The 22765-nt window shown below is 46.2% G+C and overlaps 1 protein-coding gene across 1 annotated transcript in view; it reads left to right on the top strand.

The window, feature by feature from the left end:
- CSMD2 (CUB and Sushi multiple domains 2) overlaps positions 1-22765 on the top strand; it is a gene marked incomplete at both ends in the record, with an annotated part of 270482 nt that overhangs the window by 62879 nt on the left and 184838 nt on the right. Inside the window, 2 exons of the mRNA XM_084274397.1 lie at positions 7923-8117; positions 13771-13978. Coding sequence (XP_084130523.1) covers positions 7923-8117; positions 13771-13978 — 403 coding nt within the window. The remainder of the gene's footprint in view (positions 1-7922; positions 8118-13770; positions 13979-22765) is intronic.

The raw sequence follows: 22765 nt of genomic DNA, 5'->3' as shown, positions 1-22765 counted from the left end.
ATATTTCTTGACGTCCACTCAGAACTCTCAAGCTGTGATTTATTTTGTTCTGGCTTTTTGGCTATTGCTTTTCTTTCCCTTCTGTGTATATATATATATATATTTTTTTTTTTTCCCCCTTAAATCACTCTTAGGGGGGTTATGTCTGCCCTAACCAACCTTTAGCATAAATGTCTCTCTAACTTCCATTCAATAAGTTGGGATGTACGAGCCAAAAGACAGGGCAGATCTCAGTGCCCGGATCCGTGTTCTCTACCTTTGAGTACCAGGCAAGGATTTGAAGTCAGAATAAGCGCCTGGAGTCAGGATAAGCTCTTGCTTCTGAATATATTCAGGGACTGGGGAGGTCCCATGTGGGGCTAAGAACTTGTTCTCTGAGATGAGTGCATGTTATTGCGTGGCTTGCAAATTATGCTCGTGGCAAATTGTGCAAGGTAGGCACCTGTGAATTTAGGAAGCCGGCCGGAGCCCCAGGCATGTTTTTATGACATAATTAGATCACTTTAACTTTGTTTTCAGTGAAGAGGATAAAATTACTTTCTAGATTATTTTTTTTGATCAGTTATGACTGCAAATTAATAATGAATCTGTAGTGCTGGAAGCAGATGAGTGGCTAATTGCCACGGCGGCTCGGTGGGCTCTTCCGTGGCGCCATCCTGATCTGTTTGCTCTGTGGTTATCAGTAAGAGGTGTCTGTGCTGGGAGCTCAGCCTTCCTGGTTCCTTTTACTATTCACTGTTCTACTCAAGGGTGTAATATTTCACCTTTTCTGTTCTCAAGGGTGTTTCCCTGCAAGCTGGGTGATATCATTCAGTATCAGTCCAGGTGCTGCTCTGTATTCAATGTCCCAGGTAGTTATGCCAACAGTGTTGGCCATTATGTTGTGTTGAGCAACCAGACTTCCTAACTTGGGAGTTGGAAGGGACCTGGAAAGATCTAGTCCAACCCCCTGCCAGAGCAGGATCACCTGGACTAAATCGCACAGGGAGATGGTACAGAAAAGAGAACTGCAGGGAATTCATTGGAAGGAATAAATTGGGAAGGCAGTTGAGCAATGAAAATAAACTAGTTGTTTCCTGTGTGTTTGTGGGGGTGAGCCAGATCTAACGTAGTTTGAGTGGAAGCTGTGAATTATGGGAGTTCCTGGCCCCAGTCCCGAGGAAAAGGGTTACTCTCAGTTTAACCTCAGCGTAGCTGTGAGCTAACTCAGTCTGTCGCGGGGGTGTGATCCCCAGCTGCCTCGTGAAGGGCCTCAAAGCTAGGAGAGAGGGGTAGGAAGGATGTGTGGAAGCCACTAATAGAAGGAAAACAGAGCTGCATGAGAGCTGGAGTGAGTGGAGACTTGGTTGGTGGGGTGTTTGGGCCCGGGGATTGCATAGTGCTGTAGGTGAGACCTGGGGAGCACCAACACCTCAGAGTTCCCGGGCAGGGGCTGCTCCTGCCCTGCGCTTTTGTACCTGCTGCTTCCAGAGAAGTGGCTGAGGAAGCCAGGAATGATGTGTTGTGGTGAATGCCCTTCGTCTGCTGTGAAATATTTATGAAAAGGGATGTAGCTGGCTACAGTTTCTCTTTCTGGGTAATCAGCCAATAGCTCGAGAAGATCAATAAGCAGATAAACAATGTGGGCTCTAAAGTTGGAAGTGGCTTTTTTTTTACCAGAACAAAGAGCGTTCTTTGTCCAGGGATGCTCTCCAGTGAAATGCAGAGCAGACCAACACTGGCACCCAGTGTCTGGATAGCATTGGTTCAAACCTGGGTTTCCAAATCTGACACCCTTTTTTCAGGCTGGTGCCTTGCCTTTCAGTCCTGATGTGAGCGATGGAGCGAGGTGCTTGATCTGAGATGGCAGCTGAATTCTCCAGGGCTGTGGTTCTAATTCTGCTTTCGTTTGGTTCCTGCAGTTGACTCCTGGTGCTGATAACTGCTGCAGTATTGCTTTTCTTGGCTTGTCTTTTATCTTACAAAAAAATGCAGGTTTCCCTTGGAATGGTTGACCTTAGTTTGGGGAGGAAGAGAGAAAACTAATGTAAAACTACCCCTCGTCCCTAGGGAAGTTTTTTTCCAAGTCACTCTGCAGCTGTTAAATGCCAGTTCAATGAAACCTTTAAGGATACACTTAAATCCATTCCTGCAAAGCAAAACACTTAACCACACACTTTACATTAAGCTTGTGTTCAAGTGTCATTGCACTGAGAAGCAGCAGGACTGGAGCATGTTCACAGATAAGCATGTTGTCAAGTGCCTGGCTGATTAGGCTCCTGATGCAGGAGAGCATCCTAGCTTGGGATGACATGTAGGGAGACCACTGGTTCTGGAAACCAAGTATCTGCCAGCGTGGTGGTGTTCTTCAGGGCCCAGCAAATGAATTCTGTAGCCAGACTTTGGTATCTGCATCTTCCTGCTGGCCACGCTTCCTCTGCTGGACTCTGAAGCAGCCACAATTATTTAAAAGAATAAATGATGAGTGGAATGAAGTCCTGGATGTTAAGGATGCCTGCTCACTGCATCTCTGAAGATAGGTGGGGTTGTTTGTTGCCATATCTCCCAGGATCTTGCTGCTTTCATGTTTTGAATCTCTTCCTAGTTCTGTAGTGGGATGGCTAAATCAGACCTCAAGTAATCCTGTCTCAGCTTGCGTGCTGCTCTTGGAAGTTGCACTGAAGTTGCTGTAGCTTGTTCCAGGAAGGTAAATTGAAAACTGAAAATGAATTTCCAAAAAAGCCCTAGAACTACTACCACAAAGAAGATGGATGATGAACCGTTCTGGTCTGTTATTATCCAAAAGTAACTATCTGGCTGGTTTTTAGTGAACAAAGAAATATTAGAGGGGAAAAAATAGTTTCCATTTAGCTTTATCTCTGTTGGCTGTACTGGAAATGAATCATGACATAAAAAAGGATAAAATGAAATGAAAAAGATACCATTTATTTCCTTTCCTGTAGCGCACACTGGACACTTATTCTGAAGGTTAAAACTCTTCTGAACTAAAACAGATTGCTCCAAACACACTGCGGAGAAGTCTTAAATAGTCCTGGAGTATCCCTGTGGTACCTGGGCCCAGAAGTGATGGATGAAGAGGGAGAGGAAATGGGTTGGTGTGGTTCTCCCTGTCCTGTTGACGTTCCCCTTTGTGCTGGCCAGGGGTGCACTGGCCACGCCATGCACAGGGGTCTTGGTTAATTTTGGAAGCTGTGATGGACATCTTGGAGATACACTCATTAAAGAGTCTGATCTTCTCCTTGAATTTCTAGGAAGGTAATAGATTTCATACAGGTTGTCTTCTAAGTGAGGTATTGCTCTGCCCAGCCTGGAGGTCTTGCTGAAGACCTCTCTGTTGAAGACCTTTCTGTTGACTCCCTTGGATGAGTTGCCTTCCAACCCCCTGCTAGATTCAGACCCCCACATGATTCAGAGTGCAGGAAAACGGAAAGAAGCCTTGAAAGAGCATAATGGAGATTAATTTGGGAATGAGTGCACTGTGATGACTGAGCCAAGAAGTTGAGGTCAATGGCTTTGTTATTTTGCTTGCTCCATGTAGCATCCTTTCATTGGGATTTATAAATTCTTCCTGCTGTAATAACTGCATTCAGGAGCTGTAAGTGCCTGCTCTGGCGTGGCTTGCTTGCTTTCTCTTCTTTTTTATTAGGAATGAAAATTGGTTGGGAATGAGGAGATAATGTATGGCCTCATATCATAAAAGTTGCACTCCTTGATAAGATTTCAAGGTTAGAACAATGATAGCATTGAAATATCTGTCGTAAACTACCATAGATAATTCAAGCAATAAAATAGCTTCTCTTAGCTATGTAAATAGGGTAATAGACTGGAATGCAGTTGCTGGATGTATTAAATGTTGGGGTTATTTTATATTCAAACAATATAAACTGAGAAAATGGAGCTGAAGATTAATTTGAATAGGAAACAGAGAAGATTTCTCTTGAGAATGGTCAGCAAGCTAGGGATGTGTTTGAGTTCCATTTGAAACTAACTAAACTGATGAGGGAACTCCAGGGTATCCATGTGCTCAGCAGGAAGAGAAACATCTCTCTGCCTTTATTCCCCCCCCCCCATTCTTTTTTTCAGTCTCTTGACAAAACGATCTCTGGGGCTCTAGGAAGGCTGATGTGATTAGGCTTGAATGTGTTTTGATGGTGGGCTGCTGTCCAAGGATGCGTTGAGTCACATCTAATGACTTAAAAACTACTAATTAATTTCGAGTGAACTGGAACAAGGAAACGTGGCTTGAGGAGTATGAGGTGTTGAAAGCCGCTGGTTTTGAAAACTTCCAGTGTGGTGGTCTTGGGGATGAGAAGAGTTGGGAACAGGGTAGTGAGGCTGTTGAAAAGGGCAGAAGGAAATAGGGGTAAACGTTGAAGTGGGTGAATGGTGTGAAGGTTCTGAGGCAGATGAGTGATTCTGGCTGATGCAGCTCGTCAGCAGCTCGTAGGAATGGCTGGTGGAAATTCCTCAAAGTTGTTGTTTTCATTTCTAGTTTGTTCAGTTGACTTTCAAAGCAGCACCTTGTGAAATCTCAGAGACATCTCTGGTCTTGTACTAATAGATTGGGATATAATATTTACCTAGAGCAGCTCCATGAGGGAAACGTTTTCATTGCTCCGTAACACACAAGATTTTGGATGCTGCTGGGGTAAGATGAAGGGTGGGTGATAAATCAGTGGAGAGTGTGTGGGGACAAAAAGAGCCCAACCTGATGGTAGAGGCACCCTGATGTCAGTGCCTAGGAGGTGTTGAGGGCAGCCCGAGTGAACAGCCAATGTTTGGGGTATGTCCAGGAGCTCTCCAGGTGCAACTGCAACAGGATAATCCTATTTCCTTTCTTCTGTCATAAAATAAGATAGAGGTTTGGCAGTTGTTCAAATCAAGACAAATAAAATAAACTGCTCTAAATTCATCACTGGAAAAAAACCCCACACTTAGCTACAAAATGACTAACAGGACCTTCTATTCATCTGTACAAATCTGGTCTGTGGCTGCATTCATTTCCATACAATCACTGGAAAATATTATGTTGATTGCTGGGAACAAAGCTTTTATGGGGAGGAAAAAAATCCGTGCTACTAATCTACAGTGGAATTGGTAAATGGGTAAGACAAAGCTTTAATAATATTATTCTGTGCGACATCTGATGTAAATAATACAGTTCTATTAATCTCTCAAGCAATCAGAGAGTCTGGCTGTTAGAGGCAGCCAAGTATGAGCAATAATATTATCTCTTCTCAGGAAGGCTGGAGTGGAGTCACCGATCCGTTGCTGTGACAGGGGTGGCTGTACCAGTGCTGGTGTCACACCAGGCAGCGGATCCAAGGCCTGTACAGACCTCCCGTGCTGAGTGACCCCTGTGAGGGCAGCTCCGGCCCCTCACTCGCGTCTTTGGGCTCCTGCCTTGTCATCTGCTGCAGGGCTTCTGTCACAAGCGCGGATGGTGTGTCCTTTGACCCTTCCCATCCCTCTCCAGAGGGAAGGTGTTGCTCCATGAGTGCATCTCCGGGGGGATGGCCACTCTGAGCTGTGGAACTGCCTCAAGGGCAGGACTTGTGGCTCCCCCTCTGGTTTTGTGCTAAACCCAGCTCTAGATGTCTCACCAACCTCTTCAGAAGCCCGTCTCTCGGTCCACAAGGCAGCAAACTGCAGAAGTCTTTGTCTTCATCAGTGGTGTTCAGGTGCTTTAAAAAATAAAAATCCAAGCTCAGTGTTTCCTGCAGGAACCCTGCTGGATCCAGAGCAATCAAGGAGTTAATGTCACCTCCCCCCCAAAGCCTGTGTGTGCTGTCTGTCCTGGAACGAGATTTCAGTTGAGGCAGCCAAATGAAGCAGAATTTTTAAATGAGATCCTGTTTTTCAAGTACGATTTTAAGATCCGATGCAGGTCAGGGTTGTCTGATTCTTCACAGTTCATTAAGTAGAGAGCAGCTAGTGTTAGAGATTGACTTTTAAAAATGATAGATTTTTATTTATAGCAAAGTTCGAGTCATTAATTTTCAAGGAAGGGAGCATAAAAGCAGAAATCGGTTCATTTTTTTTAAAAAAAAAGTGACATTGGTAATTTAATTAAATTGGGGTTTTGAGTATCATTACAGAAAATGAAACATTAGTTCTACACTGCTTTTCAACCCATCTGACATCCCTGATAGTATCTTCCTGCTTACAGAACCTGTGTGATCATTAATATTTCTGTGTGAAAGTTGCTGCTGAACTTCCTGGCTCCAGGCACGTTGTGGGGGGATGAAAATGGTGTTTGAGGGGGGAGGAAAGGGAAGAAATCTTGTCTGTTGGAGCTTGTCCCTGGCCCCTTGGTGCATGGAGGGACCACTGTGTCCCAGGGGCTCTGGGCTCTTGGGGTCCTGGGACAGGTGGCTGCTCAGCACGCGGATGCGAGGTGAGGGCTGGTGGTGATGACAGGGGAACGAAGCTGAAGCGATGCAGGAGTCGAGCTGTGTGTGCTGTTCAAATTAATTAAGTTTAAGGTGGCAAGGGTGCGTTTAATCTGGAGGTGGGTTAACTAGAAAACAAGGTGGCCTGTCTGGATGCAGGAAGGCTTATCCTGTGTTCATTACAGATTAGTCTCATTTCCCTCGCTGCGAGGGATGCTGCCTGCGTGTCTGCTGTCGAGAGCCCTCCCCGGGCACCCGAGCTCCGCTCCAAGGGGAAGCAGGGCTGCTGGTGGGGAAATGCCCAGGGATGTTTCCATCCTGGTCCTAAATCACCATCCCACAGCAGGACAGAGAGGTCTCCTCATCAGTTATCACTTAGGGATTTACGCTTTATTTCACGTGTTTATGCAGTGTTCTGGTTGTGTCTTACTCTACTGCATGCAGCGTATCATTTTCCTTCTGATCCCCCTCTTTTCCTTGGCAGAGCTGCAGACTAAACCTCCTTTTGCTCTGGGTTTGCTCGTGCCCCTGACAAAATTGTTTCCCCCGATAAACTATCGCTCAGCTTTGGTGTTTTCCTTCCTCTGATGTTTCAACCTTAATGAAAACAGAACAATAATACAAGATGCCTGAATCAAATTTGATTAAGTTGGTCTTGTCTTTTAGTTGTCTTCATTGGATTTTTATTTTGTGCTCTAAAACCATGATTTGAGTGGATCTTTTTTGATTGCCTTGTGGCTTATGGGAACCAATAGAGTTTTATTCTCTTGAACGGCTGCACGGGGCACTGGGTGAGGCTTTGCTGGTGTTTCAGCTGCAGCTTTTCCATCTGGTGGTCCAGTAGTCCTTATTCTTTCTGATGGAAACTTCAGTTGACTCCGCTTTGCCTTCATCAGGGCTGTGCCTGGCTGGGTTGTTCAGGGTCCAGTTTGATGCAAAGATGTGAAAACTTGGTTCAGCACAGGGTGTGATGGAATGCAAATCCTTGTGGGGTGAAGTGTTGCTCTCTTCGTCCAGGCAGTGGTGGTTAATTACAGCTTTGCTGTCTTCTGTGTGGTTCTGAGGCGTAGCACAGTTCTGCTGACACTGCAGCAGCATTTGGGGTGCCTGGTAAAGGTCTGTTGAGAAATTACTTGAAATAGGAATGTCATCTCTGGGTGTTAATCAGCTGTAATTGTGAGAAATGGGTAGAGCTGCAGGGGGGTGGTGGTGGTGTAGGAAAGAGGAGTATTGTGTAGAAACTGGTATAAAATGGGTCAGGAAAGAGAGGAGCTAGTTTCCAACTCAGTTGCTTGGGGAATGATTTTACTTCCTTACATGTATTTTGGGAGAAATGGTGCTTAAATGTTAACTGTAACAGACCTGATGAATTCTGGTGCCATTCAGGAGGGTGAGTTCTGTGGTTATTCACTCGTCATTTGAAGCGATGCCTTTCCTTTGAGATGAACCTTCCCTCTGGGTTCCCCTCTCCTCACCCAACAGCTCGGGTACAACACCCCATCCCTAACCAGAGGCAACTTTCTTTGGCAGTTCTCCCAAGTCACACGTGTGGAAATCCTGGAAGGCTGCAGAACGGGATTCAGCAAGGGACGACGTTCAGCATCGGGGACAAAGTGAGATACAGCTGTAACCCAGGCTTCTTCTTGGAAGGACACGCCTTGCTCACGTGCCATGCCAATTCGGAAAACAGTGCCTCCTGGGATTTTCCTCTCCCCTTCTGCAGAGGTAAAGTGTCCTCTCTTCATCTGCAGCAAAGCCACAATGAAACAGGATTTAATGAGCTCTTTGAGGTGGGGGAAAGCTTCATGTGCTGCAAGATAGATTTAGAAGACTGGAGAAGTAAACATGATGTAGTTAATATTGAGGTTCATTATTATTGGATTCCTGAAAGCTGCCTGGGTTTGGGTGAATAATGGGAAGGTTATAAAGTGCTCAGAGTGTTCACAATGTTCCACAGCTACTTAAACTTGAATTTCTTTCTTTAAAGTGGGAAAGCAGGAGGATTAGCCCCAAGATAATGCACCTACCTGAGACATTGCAGGTTTTCCAGATCAAACACTAAAAAATGGGACTGGTTTTTGTGCCTTCTGCAGTGTCAGGCTGGTTTCCCCTGTGGGTAGTTCCACAGTGATCCTGATGCTTTGCCCATAAAGAAACGTGTGCCTGTGCAGTGCAGCGATGCTGTGTGTGGGTTGCTGGCCCTGGGGCTGGCAGCCTTGGACAGGAGATGATGCTGTATGGAAGGTGAAATCTGGGGTGTGTTTGAAAAGGCTGGCCAGCTTTCCAGCAAGACCCTTTTTGGGGTAGAGGAGCTTAGATTCCTTTATTTTACTTAGTCTTGGTACAGAGAGGCTTTTGCTAATTCTCAAGCCACGAGGGACTAAAGAGTCTGTAAACATACAAGTGTCTCTGCTGTTCTACCACAACAGTTGCTGCTGCTTTCAAGTCTTTTCCCCTCAATTCCTTGTGTACTTCAGCAGAGCATCTGATATTGATTCTTTTTATTGACTCTGCTTGTGCAATCAATCAGCGGGTCTAAGCTGTAGCATAAATCTTGAATTTCAAGTGAGCAAATATTGTTTGCCTGGTGTTTTTAATGCTTTCCTGAAATACACAGCAGCGGTGTGTGCTGCTGAGTGTATTTCTTACACCTTAGCTACTATTTCTGGGGCCAAGGAGACATTATTGCTCTGAAGGAGTTACCCTCAATGGCAGCTACTGTTGCCATTTTAGCATGAACGATTATGATTCTTTGCTTTTTCCTTTGAATTGGGGCTCTCATTGTAGCCTCCCCCCCCCCCAGTTTCACTGGAACTGAGTGCAGGAAAAACATTCCCTGAGGTGTGTCCTTGAGAGGGCAAGTTTTTGTGGTCCCTGATGCAGGGGGAATAAAAGACCATTTTTGTGTTGAACTGCCAAACATTTAACACCACCATTTTAATCTTGAGTCCAGCAATGATGATGGTGGCATCTGACACCCTTCAGAGGCGGAGGGATACTCAGTTCTATTCATGGGGCTCTGTGAATCACAGCAGAACACGTGTAGCTTCATGTGCAGCAGCAAGATGATGTGCTTGCATGTTCTTGCAGGTAGCCACTCCTTGTTAGTAGGTTTGGTCCTGATCCTTCAAGACTTCACCTGAAATAAAATCTGCAAGGCCTGTTCTGGAGCCATAAAACGTTTCAGGAGAAGATTTCTGGTTTCTGTCTTTTCCCAAGAGGTATTTGAAATCCAGCTGCACTCCTCCTGCCCAAGTAGGTTTTCGTCAGGCAGAGGTTGGTGCTTGGCTGATGAACGGGTGATACAGGCTGTGGTTGTTGCACGGGGCAGTGAGATTTGTGTGCTGACAAACAGATTTGCACCTTCTGCAGGGACAGGAATGTTTCCAAAACTCTGGCCTGAAGAAGAAAATACATTTCCTTGAGAGAGAAAAGATCTTAGAGGCCTGTGTAGCTGATAATTAATTCTATTAATACTGGCTTACTAGTAGCTGTCACCTGAAAGCTCATTAAATGCGTTTGTACATAGGCTTTTATTTTCCAAGGGATATAGGAGATGGGGCAGGCTCTGACTGTGCCCATGCACAGTGCCTGTCCTGGGCAGGTGGTGTAGTCTCTGGAGCTGCTGTCTTGGGAATAGACTTGTCTCATGTCACTGCAAGGAACAAAGCCTGGCCTGGGGACTCTGCCCTTTCACTCCCTCCCCCTGCCCAGTGCCACAGCAGAGGTACAAGATGTGTTGAAAACAGCATTTGTACCATGTGAATCGATATCCTCCTCTGGTGTCTTTATGCCCTTTGCTTTGTGCTTGTCCTCCACACTGTAACGTCCTTTCTGAGTGTTGGTAGCCTCATCTCTCAGCCTTCATGCACTGAAATCCTCAAAGATGGAAGGAAACACGTGGTAAAAAGGACTAGGAAACAACTGTGTTTGAGAAGCTTTGAGGGGTGCTGTGGCTCAACCACTTTCCCTTCTGAGGACTTGCGTGCACCCCCTTTATGTGACTCTGTTTCCCAGTAAAGTTTCATCCTTTACAAGAAAAACAAGTGTAATCTCCCTGGGAAAAGGATGTAGGAAGGAATCCCAGATGCAGAAAGAGTGTCTTGGTGAAATGCCTTTGCAGAGCGAGTGGCAGGAGCTGGTGCTGCAGCTTTGAAAGCACAGTTATATCAGAATTGATTCTTGGACTCCGAGCTGAGAGAGACAATAAATTCAGCTGGTGCAGACTCTGCTCTGGTGGGTTATATTTCTTGCTTGCGTGGCAGGAAGGATTAAAACTGTGGTGATCTCATTCAGGGAGCACCAAAGCAGCAGGGAATGCTATCTCCATGCTGATCTGTGAGGTGGGGGAGCACAGAGCTGGGGGGTGGCTGTGGCTGCCTGGAGAAGGGTGGCTCTGCCTGGCACAGTCCATGTGTGACTTGGAAAGTTGCCTTGAGGACTGAAAGTCCTTGGCCAGTCTGGGTCAGACTGTAGGATCTGGACTGCACTGGCATCCCAGCTCTGTGGCGTGTGCCAGACGTACCTGGGGTGGTTTCTTTCTTGTCCTGTGTGTTTCTACAGGCTTTCTGTGCTCGCAGAATGAAATGAGGCCGGGTGCTTCACTTCAAGGCCAGGTTGGATGGGGCCCTGGGCAACCTTGTGTAGCTCCAGGCCTGGAGGTTGGTGTCCCTGCCTGTGGCAGGGGGTTGGAGCTCTGGGACCCTTGGGGTCCCTTCCAACCCAGCCCAGTCTGGGATTCTATGATCTAAATGGGGCATGAAGCTGAATCCCACAAGTCTTGACTTTACTTTTGTCTTGACAGTTGGTGTGCTGGAGGCCAAACCCCAGCAGACCCACAGTGCTGTCTGCTGTTCCAGTGTAGCCACAACCCTCACCCAGGCCACTTAATTTCACACAGAGCAGGACAGTGTGTGTGAAAGCACCAGAAGAATACGCAGAAACATTTGAATCTGGCTTTATAACACACTCTTCTGCATGTGGAGGGGAGTCTTGCCCAGATTGTTTGCTGAATTCAAGTAGAACCAAAAGGTTTATGGTTCTGGTAGGCGGTTGAGTAAAAACTCAGTAAGGCAGCTGGAAAGTGGAGAACATTGGAGAAGCTGCACTTTAAGCGTATCAAACAGGCGTAATCTCATTAAAAATGGTCTGTCTTGCTGTAACTCACACAGCAGCTTAGACTGCACGGGGCCCAAAATAATTGAAGGGCTGTTCAAGAAGATTTTAAAGGATTGTAGAATTCATTTTAACAATAACTAGCTCTACAGACTTGGGAAGTGTGTATTAGGGTGGATGGGAAGGGAATATATTTTCCGTTAAATACCTTTTTGCAATGAAAAAATTTCAAGGAATTGAAATGAAACCCTTCCTTTTAATTAAAATAATCCTAAACCACCATACCTTTGTCTTAGCCTAGTCCTTCTCCAAAACTAGTCCCCTTGTTTAAGAATTCTAATATAGCATAGAGTCAGAATGATTTTGTGTGTTTCTTTATCCCCTCCTGTGTTCCTTCTGCTCCAAGAACAACTTTACCAAACCAGATCCAGTCTCAGACTTCCCAGACCCCAGCAGGAAACGTGTAGGATGCATTCAGGTTTGAAGGATATTGTGGTGCTTGGGCTGGATGAGAGCTCTTTCAGCCTAAATTTATTGATGGTTCTAACTGCACTTCTGTGTCTGAGAGTAACTTTAATTCACCGACAATACGGTGGCAGCAAAATTCAGCTGTTGTGACAGAATACTGGGGAATAAAGCATTGAGTTGGGATTTCAGTGGCCTTTTCCAGCCCTAGTTTTGACTGCTGGAGTGGCCCAGAAGGAGTTGCATGTCTTGCCTGGATGTCTGATGTTTTTTCATACTTCTTTTGAGCTGTGAGCTCTGCAGTGATCGGAGATGTGCTGCCCTGCTCTGAGCACTGGGCTGTGCCTGTGCTGGGGTTTGGAGGTGCCAGCACAACCTGGTAGTGTGCTGATGTGGTGCAGACACTGTGTTAGGGGTTACAGCCTGGAGTGTTCCTGTCTCAGTCACTGGGAATTGTCTGTTTGTGCTTTCTCCTTTCTGGGCTGGAGTATGCTTGTCTTGCATTGTCCTCCTGGTTTCATGAGGTAGAGGCTGCAAGCTTCAGCCCTGCTGATAGCACAAGCCACTAATTCCTGAAGAAGGTTCCAAAGCAGAAGGATTCCCTGGAGCAGCCCTGTGGAGTTGCCCTGCCCTTCCCTTAGGTGCCCCGACCCAGTGCTCCTAACAGATGTTCTCCCTCGTGTCAGGTTTCCATTTGGAAGAGGCTTATTAAATAGTTTGTAGCGAACAAATTGGTGTTTATAATGTAAAGCCCCAAGCTCCTTGACTAAAGCATCTGTAATGCTGCTCTGTAATGCATGCTGTAAGTTAACAGGCTTTTCTTAGCAGCCTTCCCAAATAAATGCCGGGCTGATGCTGCACGTACGAAAGCAGGGAGCTGCCCTGGTGCTAGTCAATTTAATTCTTGGTCTCCTCTATCTTCCTGCCCATGTTTTCTTTAGATCCTCCTCCTTTAATTGCTCTAACAGCTCCTGCTGACAAAATTCAGGCTGTGAGAGTGAAAGAACCTGCAGCAAATGAGATCAGTATGTAACCAGGGAAGGGCACTGCTAGGTTTCTGAATGAGTGGTTGAGATTTTACCACTAAGGTTTTGGTGAAACATCCATTTCCTTAAGAAATCAGAGAGAACGTGGATGTGCAGAGGCAGGTGTGTGGGATACTCCCCTCCTGTTCTATTAGATGTCTATTAAATACAGTGCTTGTGCTCCAAGTCCTGTTGTCCAGACCCTTAGGGGTGTTTCTGCTACTGAAGGTGCTGAGCACTGTGTGAGTTGGAAACCAGCCCCTACCTGCTGGGACTGGGGAGTTTTCACATCTCTCTGAAATCCTTCTCAGTCCCTGAGTTCCTGGTGGTTTTCCTCCTGCTTTTCTGGGGGAAAAGGTTCAGGAAACATCTCAGAGGGTTCTAATCAGGAGTAAGGCATGGAACAGAGGACATGGGCAGCGATGTGTGAGGGAACAATGTCTGGACAGCAGACACATTAGGCTGAGAACTGCCTCCCCAGGGATGTAGTGGAAACTCTGTCACTTGGGCTGTTGAAAATTAGTCTAAACAAATCACTGCAGAGTGTACGGTGGGGAATCCGCTGGCACTTGCCAGGAGACACTGGCTGACCTAATAGGATTTTGCTTCCCTCAACATCTTTCTCTCCCAACAGCGTGTAGTAAAACACACACCCTCCCACCCCCGACAAAAGGCCTTTTTAAAGCTTTTCCTTTGAATTCAGGCTTTTTATTTTTTTTGATGTACTGCTTTGTGCACTGCAGCAAGATCTGATAACTTCCTTCTGCTTCCAGCTGACGATGCCTGTGGCGGGACTTTGCGGGGACAGAGCGGAATTATCTCAAGCCCTCACTTTCCCTTGGAGTATGGCAATAACGCAGACTGCACGTGGACTATTCTTGCTGAGCCTGGAGACACTATTGCTCTGGTTTTCATGGATTTTCAGCTGGAAGATGGATATGATGTTTTAGAAGTTGCTGGGACAGAGGGATCTTCGCTCTGGTAGGTTACCGCTGGCCGCGCTTTGTGGTGGTTGGTACATACATGTAGTATGATTTGTGTGTGCAGATGGGACTTTACAGGATGCTCAGGGTGACTCTGTGCCCAGAGGAAGGTAGTTGTGGGTTATTCCTGGTTGTAGCTGCTACCTTCTAGTGAAACTCCCTGGGATGCTTTTTATTTGCTTGGTAAACTTTGCAGTGACTGGTGTTTACTTTAAATCATCTTCTCTGCAATGAGGTTTTGTAGTGTTGCTGGTTAGAAGAAATAAAGAACCAAGAAGCCCCAATGCTTCAAAAACACAAGAAACCCTGCTCAGACCTTGGGTTTTGCTATATTGTTTTCTGATTATTGCTAACTACATTTTTGACAAGTTGCCTTTACTGTTAATGAACTGGTGGCAAATGTTTCTACATTTCTTGTCCTTTAGACTGGAGGCTCTGTGTGGAGTTTCATTACCCCTCTCCTCCTCTTGTTTGCATAAGCAATGCTCTCAGATATTGCTTTTAGCTACAATAAATGCCATGCTCTCTTTTTTGGTCCAATATACAGTATTGCTACCCAAATGATTGACACTGAAGTCTGCAGAGCGGGGCTGCAGAAGGGGTTTGGCATGTTGCTTGTGTCGTGTCTATGGCGAAGGGCAGCTCTGCCCCTGGTTAATTGAGGCACTGTGATTGCACTCAACAAACAGTTAAACCTCCTGACTTAGCAGCACGTGGAAGGGAGTAGTCTTCAACCCAACATCCCTCTGGAAGGGAGGAATTAAGTGTTTGAAATAATTAGGTGTTGCCTGGGATTATCAGCAGGAAGTTAAATTACGATTATTTATGAGGATTCTGTCACAGCTACAAATAACATTCATTTAAGTAATTTGTACTTGCCTGGCAATTATGGGGGAATAGGATTTGAATGTTTAGGATGTATTGATGTGAGAGAACTTGCCATTTACCATGTACCAATTGTTTACTGTTCCCAGGACCCCTTTTGAAAATTAGATGTTGCTGTTTCATGAGGAAAAAAAAAAAAAAACCCCTTGGTTTTATTAGCATGCATTAATATTTTAGGGCATGGTTCTTTTTTAGCCATTATGTACTGCAGTGAGGATCAGTCATCTGTGGTATGTGGTTAAGATGAATGTAGCTAGTTAAGAAACATTATTCAGCCCGGAGGTGTTGCCAGTGCAGCACTGTGTCTTGTCACATCAAAAATAAAACAATGCCTGTCAGAGAACCTGCTGGAAAAAAATTAGTGAAGTACCAATAAATACAGCGTGGAGGCACTTAAATGGCAAACGGGCCTTAGAAAACGAAGCCCTTTTGGTTTTCAGTAGTAGATGTATGTGCCCTCTTGTATCAAAGGGATTTAGTGGTTATTTCAGAGGTTGTGTGTTGTCCAGAGGTCAGTTTGGGAATCTTGGTGACAGGGATGATAATGTATTTACTCTTCTTCTTCTCCCATTTCCCACCCACCCCAGCCCCCCAGGTGTCCATGTGCTGCATCTTTCATGCTGCCTTTCCTCCAAGACGTGTCTGTGTGGGGAGGTGGGTGAGCTGCAGTGACCGTGGGCTCTTGTTTGGCTGGGCAGAGTGAAATCACAGAATTACTGGGTTGGAAAAGACCTTTAAGATCATCAAGTCCAACCACTCCCATCCTAAGCCAAACCATCTCCCCAAGTACCTCATCTACCCTTTTTTTAAACACATCCAGGGAAGGTGATTCAACCACCTCCCTGGGCAGCCTGTTCCAGGCCCAGACAACTCTTTCAGTGGAGAACTTCCTAATATCTGCTCTGACCCTGCCCTGGTGCAGCTTGAGGCCACTTCCCCTTGTCCCATCTCCTGTCCCCTGGCTGCAGAGACCATCGCCCACCTCTCTGCACCCTCCTGGCAGGGCAGGGGAGGTGGGGAGAAGGTCTCCCCTCAGCCTCCTCTTCTCTAGGCTGAACATGCCCAGCTCCCTCAGCCACTCCTCAGAGGATTTGCCCTCCAGCCCCTTCCCCAGCCTGGTTGCCCTTCTCTAGACTCCCTCCAGGATCTCAATGTCCTTCTGATGCTGAGGAGCCCAGAACTGGACCCAGCACTCGAGGTGCAGCCTCACCAATGCTGAGTTCAGGGGCACAATCCCCTCTCCAGACCTACTGGCCACGCTATTTTTGATAGAAGCCAGGATGCCACTGGCCTTCCTGGCCGCCTGGGCACACTGCTGCTGAGATGTAGTGCGGTGCTAATGAGTGTGGCACAGGTCACACTGACCAGAGTCACATCCAGGCCACTCAGAAGCTGCTGTTCCTGCTTTTTGAGGTTCATCCGGTGTTTTTCTGGCACCGTGAAATACACACAGGCCAGATACATGCACCAGGCAATTCAAAGGGCCCTCATTTCATATTCTTGAGAAGTCAACTTTGCAGTCCCATAAGCGGAATTACAAAGAGTCTTGTTTTGAATTTCATTTTTCAAAGCTGGCCTTCACAACTCAGAGCCCGATAATTAAATTCAGATGACTCATTTTTCCCATTATTTAATAATTTTTGCCCGTAGGGGGGGAAAAAACGGAGCTTATATCTCCTCTTTAAACATGTTGATATGATTCAGCTTGAAAATACAGCTAAACCCCCTTTTTTTCCTCCCCCCCTCCATCTATGGAAACCTAGTTTTTAATTATCAGTAATATGGCAGATAGACTTGGGGCCAAATAAAACATTCTATTGAAGTATCTTGCAGCTAAATATTTCATTTCCTAAGCGTTATAAATAGCTCTAATCTGGTTTGGAGATGTACACAAATAAACAAAATTAAATTTCATCTGGAGTATAATCCATATGTATTTTCAAGCTGTGGGATATTATATAATAGTAACGTTTACGAGACAGCTTACTCAGCATGTTAAGCAAGCTTGACTTGGCCTGCACTCACTAAAAATCTCTCATGCTGTGGTTCACCCTCCCCTCTATTAAAAATAGATGCTTTGTTGGGGTTGTTTTTACGGGCCAGGCTCCCTGAACCCTCTGGCCAACAGCGGTGGCCACGGCTGCGTGTCGATCTCTGCGCAGAGGATGCTCCCTGGAGAAGCCCCGTACGAGTTGCGTTTGGTCCCCGACCTGTCGGCTGCGAATCCTGCAATAAGTCTTGAAAGGGAAAGGGCACTGCAGTCTGAGCATCCGTATGTCAAGCAGAGCAATAGAGGTTGAGTAGCTATTTGAGACATATTAATAAAATACCACATTTACAGCTCTTTTAACTGCTATCGCGGCTTCTGTCAGGGGACCTTGGGCTGGGATTTCTTTGACAGGTGAGAAATAAAATTCTGCTGAGCAGAGAACAGGAGGAGAAGGAAGTAGCAGTGTGAAAAAGAGCCTGGCAGATTAGAGAGGACGCTGCAGAGGTCTCCAGGCTGGAATGGGAAGGTGGAAGGCTTGGCCGTAGCTGGAGGTACCATCCTCATCACAGCCCTTTTCAGGATGTGCTGGACATGGAGAGGCACATGGAGCATCTGTGTCCTCTGGTGTCACTGTTCTGCTTTGACACTTGGGGTTCTTTTCCCCCTCATTTTGTATTAGCTGAGAGATCTGGCAGGATTAATGAGATTCTTCTCTCTAAATACATGTAAAAGAAGAAAATCCCTCAAAGCAGCTTGGGCTCCAGCCCTTGGGGGGGGGGCTGAGCTCTGTTGATCGTGTGCTTTGTGTCAGCATCTGCTCAGAGCTGACTGAATCCCTTGGCTAATGCTTCTTGGGGATGTCTGCTGATTATGGTCTTTCGTGGTACCTGGTTTAATGCTTTCATCAGTGGTGAAAAATCCCTGTGGGTGCTCAGCTACCCTGAAAATACACTGAACACCTAAGGCATCCAAAGACAGTTGCTGATAAGTCTCCAGGCTGGCCCTAAATGCCACCAAACCTGCTCTGTGGCAGACGTGTCCCAGCCTAACAAGCATCTTTTTTGTCCAACTGTGACAAACTGGTGCATTGTTCATTATCTATTTCTAATTTTCAGATGGGAAATTTACTTGGAGGTGTAGATGGCTTCTTTAATGATGAGGTTTTTTCAAGTCTGTTAGAGCTGTGATGCATTTTGCAACTGCATTTGATAGATTGAGACTCCAAATTGGTAGGAGGGACTGGGCTTTTAGCTAGGAAAGGTGTTCCTGTTGCTGCTATATTGTAGTGTGGTGTTTTTCAGATCAAAAATACTAGAGCATGTGAAGGGCCAGAACCTTCTTGGTCTGTTCTTTAGCCTTGTATTAGTTTCTAGTGCAGCAATTAACCTTCTTCCCCCTTGCCCTCCATAACCTTATTTCCCATAATCTTTTTGCTTGAGCTCAGCTGAAACAGAGTGTTACCTGGCAGAGCATCGCTGTATCACGCTGAGGAGTCGCGTGCTGACCTGGGAATGTGACTTGCTTCTGAATTTCTGCCTTTGTTTGACACTGGGCCCTTGTTGTTCTGGCAAGTTTTTGAGCTTGTTAGCCCAGCCTGTGGAAATTGCCCCATAGTTTGGGGATGGAAACAGCTTGGGTTGCTTATCCGTGGACTGAATGGTGTCCCAGGTATTTCTTACCACAGCTTTTACCGAGTGTGGGTGCAGTTTTTGACAGTTCAAATCCATACCCTTGGAAGACAGACAGACAGCCCCGCTCAGAGACTAGAAAAGCCTTGTTGCCATGCCTCTGAAGAGTTGAGTTCAGCACAGGAATGGGTGGAAGAATCACCCATGTGTCCGTTGCTGACTTCATTTCTTTCCCTGTCATTACCTGCAGTTGACCCTTCCCTCCCCACCACCCTTGTCTATCTGCGAAATTGTTTCTGATAGTCATTAAAGTTGTCCTGTGTGAGATGTGCTTTGTGCTTCCCTCTTGATGCCAGTTATTTAGTACCACTGGCCGGGCTAATCTCTTTGCGCATCTTGTGCTCTACCTGCAAGAGATGAGAGTACCTGTGTTCTTGAAGGTCAGTCTTTCAGATGATGCTAACGTTGGTTGGTGGAAAAACTCTTCTCTGTGTGTGCTTCTAATGAACCAACCTATTTTCTTTATATCAAAGCAGCTTCTGATCCTTAGAGAGCTGTCTCGGAGCTTTCAGCCCGTATTTTCATCTCAGACCTCAGCTGAAGTCTAGTGAAGTTTTTGGCTCCAAAGGGCTTGTGAATCGGGTGTTAGTCTATTCCCATGTTCCTCCTGCCACCTTACAGCAGCCCAGAGCTCTGGGTCTTTGCCCGATGTTGCTGCTGCTGACAGCGATGCTGCTGGTACCCAGGATTGTGCTTGGAGGAACCATGGAGGCTTCTCACTGCAATAAACAACTGCCCAACACGTGTGGGAGCCGGGAAGGGCCCCTCTCCGCTGTGCCGTCCCCACGTCCTCCCCAGCAGCTGCCGTTCTTTGCAGGGATTCAGTGAAACAGATTGCCTGATGACTGCTTCAGAATGATTTTCATCTCACACTTGCCACTTCCTTTTTTTCCCTCTCCTCCCAGTCAGTAATTGCTTTTATTTGAAAGCTGACAAGCGTTATCCTGTCCTGGTGCGTGTGTGAGGCTGGAAACTGGAGTTGTGTGTCTTGAAACAACTGATTTCAGCATTAGTTGAAGCCCAGGTATCTTCTTTTCCTGGGCAATGAATTGAGCTTCCTTCCTGTAAGAGCTGGGTAATTTGTGGATGCTTTATCTGTGATGTTCAGATGCTTTTCTTCCATGGTAATATCTTCCATAGGACTGGGAATGAATTAAAAAAAATATGAAGTGGCTTTTGAAATCCCTATTTAAGTATCAGTTACATCTTCATTGGGAAATAGATTTCCTTATTTGAGTGGTACCATTTAATAATTTCTTTTTCTTATAAAGCATTCATAGTGCTTTTAATTGGAAAAAAAAATCAACAGAGGCTTTAAAGCTGTAAAACATAGCTGTAGTGGGAAACAGTCCTACTGCAAAACCCACCCTTTCTGTTTTGTCTGTGGTATAATCTCTGGAGCTGATGGTTTGGGGGAGTCTGTCCCTGTTCACGCAGCCACCTCGTGCGACGCCTGCAGCTCCCTTGGCGGATGCTGCGGTGATGCTGGTGCTGAGCGGCTTCTGGCACATGGGTTCTCCGGGATGTGCCAGCCCTCGCCTGCTGTGCTGTGCTTCTGGCTGGGTTTTAGTATGAATCTGCAGAAAGAACAGGACTTTGTAGGTCGGAGAGCTGGTCTCTCCGTGCTGGGAGGCAGCCGGTGCGGTGCTGGTGGTAGCTGTGAGGTAGAGCTGATTGCTTCCCCAGGGAACGCAAATGGCTCCTGAGCATCTCCAGTGCTGTTCTGAAGCTGAAGCGTTGATAATGCCTGGTACAAAGTAGTTTCAGTCGTGCTGTGTGTTGTCCCAGTGCTCCTCAGCTTGTTGCACTGCAGAAATAACTGGGAAATTCCAGAGGAAAGGGCTGATGGGGGTGAGGGGGTATTTCATGATGCCTCATCGCTCTGCATACCTCTTCCTGAAGTCGTAGTGTGGCAGAACAGAGGCAGCAGGAGTGGCTGTTCCCTGCTGCCCATCCTTCTCCGGGAGATGTGTGCTCAGTGCTACCCAGAGCCTGAGCAGCTCCTTGCACAGAGAGTGCCTTTTGTGACAAATGACAATGAAAGGGCCGTGTGACCTCTCCCACTCATGTTTCATTCAGTAAAACATGATTAGATTTCATATTCTGCTTTCTGGCTAATCTTATTTTTCCATGCATTAATATGATTAATTCTATTTGCTAGATAGTAGAGTGTTTCATGAATATTCAGGCGAACTCTTTAAGCCAAGGAAGAAGATGCTTTTAGGCTGAAAATTACCCTGATCATGCTTTAATTGTCCTTTTTATCCCAATTTGTCCTTCTTTAGTGTTTGGTCACCTCTGAGGCAGAGGGAGAACCTTGCAAGCCGGCTCTGTGTGTGTGGATGGCAGCTCCAGGGATGAGGTGCAGGATGGCTAGTGGGTAAAATCCCCAAAGCATTGTTGTTATTAATTCATTTATTTAGTTTTTACAGCTTAACATTCTTCATAAACATGAAGAAATTAATATTTAGCTATTTCTGTACCAGGAAATAGCAAAAAAGGCTCAATACCTGCAAGTGAATGAGTTTGAGTGCTCCTAAGACTTTGTGCATTTTAGTGTAATGCAACTGGCTGAAAGCTGAGAGAAATACTGGTAATCTCAAGAGTACCTTCTGGATGTGACCCAAAAATATCAGTGACCATATAGATTGTAAAATGGTGAATAATACCCTTATTTGGCAGGGGAAAGCGACTTTACATAAGTGCAAATGATGTCACAGGTTGTAAAAAGTTGGACATCCGGAGCCCTGGTGAAAACACCGTGTCTCTTCCTCTGCTGTTACAGCAGGACACTGAGCTCTCCCAGTTTAATCCAGAATTTGGGCAAATATTGGTGGGAAAGATCTCTGACTTCACTTCAAGGTGCTTCCAGGAGATGTCTCTGCCTTACCTGTCATGTTATTTTCTTGTTCAAAACCCAATTCATGTCACTTTCTGTGTGAGGCTCTGCCGTGGTGTCAGAGCATCTGCAGAGGGACCTCCCTTTGCAGGGGAACAAGGGGCTGTGTGGAGGAATTGGATTTGTGCATCAAGCTGTCTGCAGCAGCTGATAATAGTTGTGTTTCACCTTATCTGCAACTTCAAAGGGAAGGAGCAGAGACACCTCTGCAGCTGTTTCCATACTTTCAAAGACCTCTTTCTTCTGGGCTTCCTTGGTGGGGCCTGTTCATGGATGCTTTCTTGTATTTACCAGCTGTAGTGAGGAATGCAAGTACTTTGTTTTCAGGTCCAGTGTGTTGCTTTCAGCCGCTGATGGCTCGTGGCACAGACACGTTTTCCCTCTGATTCGAGCGCACTGCAAACGAGCAATATCAGTTATTAAATGCAGATGCTTGATCTGAGCATCCTGCCTGTTCAGGTCTTGGATATCTTGTACACAGAGATCTAATCAGCCATCTCAGAGCCCCGATGGGGGAAGGAAACTCTGGGTTTGGCTTCATGTGGCTCCTATATTTTGCTGCTGCTTCTTGGCGGCGTTTTGTTTTGTCATGGCAGGTCGCGATCTCTTTAGCTCATGCTGGGTTTGTTTTTGACAGTCTTGGCTGGTTTACAATATGGATGTTTTGATTCTTCCTCCCAGGGACCTCTCTTGTGGCTGGATTTATAGCGGAGATCAGGAAGATGCCAGGGCATCAGTAAATATCAGAGCATTAGTAAGAGACAAAACGTTGTCAACAGCTCATGTCTAATGACTGTATTCCTGGCTGCAGTAAACTGGAATTTTCCGAGTCTCTGGAAAACTTAGAGGCATCACAATGCTTTGCTGGTGGCTTTCTGCATGGAGTGAATGCAGAAGCCCAAATGGGGAAAACAGAAGTTCGCAGGATCACACAGAATCACAAGGTTGGAAACGACTTTCAAAGATCATCAAGTCCAACCACTCCCATTCTAAGCTAAGCCAGATCCCTGAGTACCTCATCTACCCCTTTTTGTAAACACATCCAGGGAAGGTGACTCAGCCCCTCCCTGGGCAGCCTGTTCCAGGCCCCAACAACTCTTTCAGTAAAGAATTTTTTCCTAATATTTAATCTGACCCTGCCCTGGGGCAGCTTGAGCCCGTTTCCCCTTGTCCCATCTCCTGTCCCCTGGCTGAAGAGACCATCGCCCACCTCTCTACAACCTCCCTTCAGGTAGTTGTAGGTGGTGAGAAGGTCTCCTCTCAGCCTCCTCTTCTCCAGGCTGCCCTGCCGTTACCCCCACTGTTACCAGTGCAGTAAGTTCG

The sequence above is a fragment of the Gallinula chloropus genome (assembly GCF_964237585.1).
Source record: "Gallinula chloropus genome assembly, chromosome: 22".
Classification (NCBI taxonomy): Eukaryota; Metazoa; Chordata; class Aves; order Gruiformes; family Rallidae; genus Gallinula; species Gallinula chloropus.
The sequence above is the reverse complement of the archived record's forward strand: the minus strand, read 5'-3'. Positions and strand labels throughout refer to the sequence as shown.